At 37.1% G+C, this 6,000-nt stretch overlaps 1 protein-coding gene across 6 annotated transcripts in view; it reads right to left on the bottom strand.

Moving 5' to 3' along the window:
* MYO1B (myosin IB) overlaps nucleotides 1–6,000 on the bottom strand; it is a 113,747-nt gene that overhangs the window by 13,553 nt on the left and 94,194 nt on the right. For 3 of the 6 annotated variants that reach the window (XM_027883757.1, XM_027883756.1, XM_027883758.1), the window contains 3 exons: nucleotides 3,761–3,847; nucleotides 575–649; nucleotides 23–166 (listed from right to left, as the gene is read on the bottom strand). In XM_027883757.1, the coding sequence (XP_027739558.1) occupies nucleotides 23–166; nucleotides 575–649; nucleotides 3,761–3,847 (306 nt within the window). The remainder of the gene's footprint in view (nucleotides 1–22; nucleotides 167–574; nucleotides 650–3,760; nucleotides 3,848–6,000) is intronic. The other 3 variants (XM_027883759.1, XM_027883760.1, XM_027883761.1) reach the window with 2 other exon arrangements.

The raw sequence follows: 6,000 nt of genomic DNA, 5'->3' as shown, positions 1-6,000 counted from the left end.
TCTGTATAGACTGGACCAGAATGTGTCCTACCCTCCACAAATGGAAAATCCTCTTTAGTTCCTTGTGAGTTGAATCCAAGAAAAGGTAAGGCCTTGCAGGCCAGTTTTTATCTATTGGTGATAAAGAAGGCATCTTTTTCTTCATTTCCAGGAAGTATTTTTGCATCTGTGATAAAATTGAAGCAAGATGTTTTAAAAATGCTCAAATATCAAAGTTATTGAAATATAGAAAGAAAAGCAGATGCTCTGTGATTAAAAAGCACAGTTACCAAACTGCAACTCTCAGCTCTCATAAACCTGAATATGGATTTAAAAAGCCAGGTATATTGAGAAATGCAGATTTAGATATCAGGGAAGTATGGCAAATACTTAGCACCGTTCTTACACCTACAAATACTATCACTATCCTTTCTTTACAATGTCAGAATATTAATTTGTCAGTTTTCCATATGCTTAGCTTGAATATTTCCTTATGAAGACTATCAAGGCCATAACACAGCTGTTACATTTGATAGAAAATAAAAAACTTAATACACAGAAAATGTACACGTGCTTCGTATGGATATATACATACAAGTCTCTGAAGGGTAAATTCATAAATTTTTCTTCCAGCATTGGCTCTGAAGAATTTCCTGTACTCTCTACGGACCTGGAAAGTTAAACAAACCCTCAAAGTGAATACAAAGAATGGATTTGTTTGCACAGGTATACTCTTTTATAAAGGTCTATGACAGAAAATACGAAAACAAGCATAAATACATGCAAAAGGTTCTCTGAAATAGGAACATTACCTGGATTAAAATGTATGAAACAGACCACGGACCAAGAAGTCTGAAAGACACCTCGGCTGACCTGAGTTCAGTTATTTGCAAATTTAATGAGGAATTTGAAATACTTCCCTCCAAAAAGGTAAGTGATTCAAATATTGTTGAATTCACAGTATTAATCCATTTTCAATAGGCTTTTGCATAAAGTTGGACTGAAAAAAGTGAGGTACATTCAGTGATATAATTTTCTTGTGTCCAAAGTGACACTGATTTGATGTTAATTACAGGGTTAAGTAGTGAACTTTTCTGATTTTTCACCTTTAAGATTCTTAATACACAGACTTTTCTAAAATAAAAAAAGAATTTTTTTTTATCAGAGCAGACTTCTGCAAGAAAAAGCTTTTTTCACACAAGCAGTCTTCATTCCAAAACAAAAATAAGATTTTGGTGCTCGATGAGAGCAGAGAATCAACACAAAGGTTGCTCGATGTCAGCAAACTTGGTATTTGCTCCTAAAATTTATTTAAAAAAAAAAATTTAAAAAGCGATCAATAATTTTTGCAGATGATACTAATTTTTAATATATGCTTGGAAAGGCAGGCTTGTTTTACCCCTTGTATTTCTACCAGTGCTGATTAGCATACATCGAAATTCAGAGAAGGCAATTTGAGAGAGCCCGACAGGTTTGCAGTTTTATGTGATGTCCAGGTTCACATCAAGGCAACTGAAACATCCCCCAACTCTCTTTTTCAAACTTTGGCACAGCCTGCAACACACCTATTATGAGTTTTGGGCAAAACCCAGGGAAAACATTGTGGCTTTGCATAATTCACCCCACAGCAACATTTAGTGGTTTTAGCTAACTCACTGTGTGTTGCTGGATTCTCTGTAACCAGAAAATAAAGGGAAACCAATAGAATAAAACCCCACATCAACTAATAGAAGAGAATTTCCTTGGCTTACTCTGGCACCCCTTCCACCAGATGATGACTGTCATGCATTTTAAAATAAGCCAGCATTTGGAAAGCAAGAATCTGTCACCATTTTGGGATTAAAAACACCCCCCAGATAAGCAGGTTTTGCTTGATTATGCATTAAGGTGCATCAACAAAACTGGCAGCATTCAGCTGTCATCGTTCTATGCAAATTGAGCACAGAACTTTTTCCTCCTTTATTTATAAGAAAAATTATTAGAGTTCTCATTCACTCATTTACTGCCAGGTTTAGTTCTCTGTAATTAGTGCACATACTTTATTACTTATTCAGGGATGGAAATTAACACACTCAAAGCCACTCCAACCACAATCATTCCAAATCTCACCATGTTCCCACAGCCCCTCTTTAATGATCTTGCTTTATATTATTCTTTGTAAGCTGCAAGGTGTGCAAATTAATTTGGAACAAAGGGACTAATATACACCCACACATCCTACTGGCGCTGCAAGGAAGCTGCAAAGCAAGCACTGAGAAATGCAAGCTGCTCCAGAAAAGCCTAAATCTGCCAACTACCACAAATGCTATTAAAATCTACTTATCATACAATTAAAAACCAAACCAAAAAGCCCCCGAATCCTCAATAATTCATGATTTAATCTCGATCATTTGTATCGGCTTTAAATCTTCAGCTTTATATGTCATGGGTGAAAATACTTTGCCATCAAATTACGTGTGGTAACAGTGATGTACTGGAATGACAGACTATGGCTGTATTCAGAAAAATCTGCGTATTTCAGGTGAGACAGAAATTGGAAATGCCACTTATGTTATTTAACAAATGCACTGAAAACCACACCACAGACAGGCAGAAACATATTCCTGCTCTAATGTTCCTTAAATGTTTTGCATTCATCAGTTTTCATTTAAATGTTGCTGTTTGATATAAAACGGCCTCTGAGTTCTCAGGAGAGACATATTCTTGTTTTAAAATCATAAAACCAGACCCACTTTGGCAGTAGTACCTGAACTGTGAAAGTGTGATTCTGATCTGCAGAACGACTTCTTAAAATGGCTCCTTTGTATTTCCCAGCTCTGGTTTCCATGTATGTATTGTACTTTCTTTTTTTTTTAATACAAATTAACATGTATTATATATAATTATATGTTCTCTAACTGTTTTTCCCATTTCATCATTGTTCGGATGAATATGAGAATATGAGAGCTGAACTTTCCTCTGCATTATCAAATAAATTCTTCCTTTTATACTTCTGTAGTCTACAATATCCCTATTAGCAGAAGGCACTCCCAGCCAAAAAAAACTGATTCAGATTTCTGCAGCTCTTCAGGACTGCATCTGTAAAACTGTGTTATGTAAATCACTTGGGCACAGACCTGAAACCTCTCAAGATGCCATTTTCACAGTCTATTTACAGAGCAGAACTACATTTTTCCAGATTACAGATGTGTTTTCTTTTGCCAACCAGTCCTTGAAAGCAAGGGGTGGAAAACAGAAGACTTTTGTACATCTCATTTTTTTCTGGGAATTCATGGTTGTCACAAGCCATAGGTAAGTGCTTCCAATGCCACGCCCTAAAAAGGCTGCTGGATGCAACAGCACCTTTCATTAGCTTTACACTGTGCCCTCGACATGGGGGTCAGGGGAATAATGTGAACAGCAGTGAGAAGTCAGAAATCTCCACCCTACTTCCCTTTCAAACAAGCACAGGTCACAATAAGAAAATACATCCTTGTAATCTTTACAGATAGGACCTTTGCCAACGTAGGTCAGGTTTTTTAACTCAACAACTGTAATAGGGTCCTTTAATCTGACATTTGTCTTTCACTTGAAAACTACAGTTCCGATGCCCAAATGCTGCTGTAAATGAGGCATCTTCAGCTTATGAATTTTTCAGCAACTGTCCATGACAAAACAAAACAATGTAATTCTGTTAAAAAACCCCACATCCCTACTCGTGAGCCCACACAACTGCTCGAGTTAGTAAGATGCCACGCTTTATTGAGTTCATGTTGACAGATGGGAGTGTTCGAGAAAGTACCTTCAGTCCAAGCCAGTAAGCCCAAATGACTGCAACAGCATGCTTACGCCTAGCCTCCTCCTTCAAGCGTTTCAATTCCCTTCGAGCCTAAAAGGTTTGGATAGTGAACAAAAGACACAGCCCGATGCAGGTAGCACATCAACCAGGAAACGGCCTCTCCCAAACAAAACAGCCAACTTACAACCGAGGGACAAAAGGATGGAAGAACAGCATTTAAATCTTTAACACCCAAGGTGTCAGTGTGAATTGGTGTGAAGCCACGTAGAAGGTCAAAAAAGCTTCCGCCGCTGTTTAAGTGGCGTGTACAGGTAAGAGTTTTGTCAGACCTGTTACTATCAGCGTTCCTTTTCCCTCCTCTTTCCAACTCCCAATCAGTGGTAAGGATCCCATAGCTTGATTCTGATTGGAGAGTTTTGCCTGCAGTTTCATGGTCAAAATCATGTGTGTGAAAATCAAGACTTACTAAAATCTCCCTCCCATAGTCAGTTCTTTCACTGGCAAGTGCCTGGGCAGAACAGAATCAGCTCTGAAACCATGTATGTCATGATGACTTTCCAGCGATGTAATGAGGGCTTTTATTCCGGAGGTTATTTTTTATTTTAACCTTTATGTTTTTTTTAAAAAAAAATAATCCTCTAGCCTGGTAAACGATGTTTGCCAGGGGTAGAAGCCCCCAAACCGAGTGCATTCCTCATGTACAAAGAGGCAGGCACCTATACCTACCTTTCGTCAATCATTCCATTTTAGGAAAGCAATTTGCAAACTATTTTAACCACAGAGGCATGTGTGGGCAACCTAACAGAATGTTGCATTTTAGGAGATACCAGTACTATCTGATGACAATGTTCAAGTAAAATGAAGAGTTCCAGTACTAGAGGCTCAGTTACAGCAGCTCTCGCCATCTATCTGCACTTGTCAAGGTATAAGTTATCAGACTTGGGCAGCAGCAGTACCAGCCTGTGCCTGCCACGCTCTTCTGATGCAGCTGGAGAGGTTAATGTGTGTGAGATGTAGACTCTCAGATTACATTTTCACTCATCTGCTGGGAAGAAAAGCTCCTGCTACACAGCAGTGTAAAAGCAAGAACAATGCAGAGCTAACGATTTGCCTATCTTGTGGAAAGGAAGGGAACGGAGTACTTGAGGCTCACTCTTGGGTTTTTTTGGTTGTTTTTTTTTGATTTTTATCTGTAAAGCAAGTGATTTCTGATGATAACTTCTAGAAACTTTTGTTCCCTATACTCTTCTGGGAAAAAATAAAGCATCACACCAATAAAAAGTTGTCTCTCTTATCAGAGACTGTAATTCTTTTCCAAATATTGATTCAATTCAGATTATCATCTTTTGATATATATATTATTATATTCCAACTATTTATATTTAAGGAACAAGGAAACAATTTTTCATTAAATTCCTGTGAGCCCATTGATAAAAATAACTACTAAAGCCATGTTAAAAATTGTCCAAATCTACTAAACATTTAAATGAAGAGCTTTAACACAGTTAACACTATTGCATCCACTATCTGGAGGTGTCTTTTAATTCTAAAGAACATCTTAAACCTAGAAAAATAAATATCAGTTCTGCAGTACTGAGTGATTTTTTGGGGAAAGGAACTCTGATTAAAAATAAATTCTCAATGTATTGTGCTTAAACGAATGCAGAGGAAACTGTGCATCTGTTGAATTGTATAATTACCTAAATATCAAGCTAGAACTGAAAAGTTCCAAAGACTCTCTAGTATGAAGGAAATTTTGTACATGCTTGTTTGGATTCCCAGGGTTGCCATTTCACAAGAAATCTAATAGTTTTATATCAAAATAGCCAAGGTCAAACTCAGCATTATACTCCAGATGTAATTTCAGTATATTTCTCCTTCTAGCTGGCAAGGTGTTCTGACATCTGCCCCCCAAACCTAAATAATAACTGAAAAATGTTTAAATGTAATGTATTTACTGAATACAGTTTTTAACTAAATTAGGAATTTACTAATTGAAACCAATACATTTTTGACCTCTAGTGAGCAGCATTTCAAATGTTCACATAACCCACAACTACAGGCTGGGGATTAGCAAGAATCTTTCAGTGGGACTTTGCTTCTGAAAACAAACAGCTGATGCTGGAATTCCTGGGATTTTTCTAGGGCTGTAAGTTTAGAATTGCAAACTAACATAATTTTCTGCTAAAAGATCAGCTCATAAAATTGTGCTTTACTTGTACTTACTGAAATTTTCTTACTGG

The sequence above is a fragment of the Empidonax traillii genome, unplaced genomic scaffold, assembly GCF_003031625.1.
Source record: "Empidonax traillii isolate 1590-97213 ecotype Southwest subspecies unplaced genomic scaffold, ASM303162v1 scaffold134:size1062425, whole genome shotgun sequence".
NCBI classification, from domain to species: Eukaryota; Metazoa; Chordata; class Aves; order Passeriformes; family Tyrannidae; genus Empidonax; species Empidonax traillii.
This window is presented reverse-complemented; position numbering and strand designations above follow the sequence as displayed.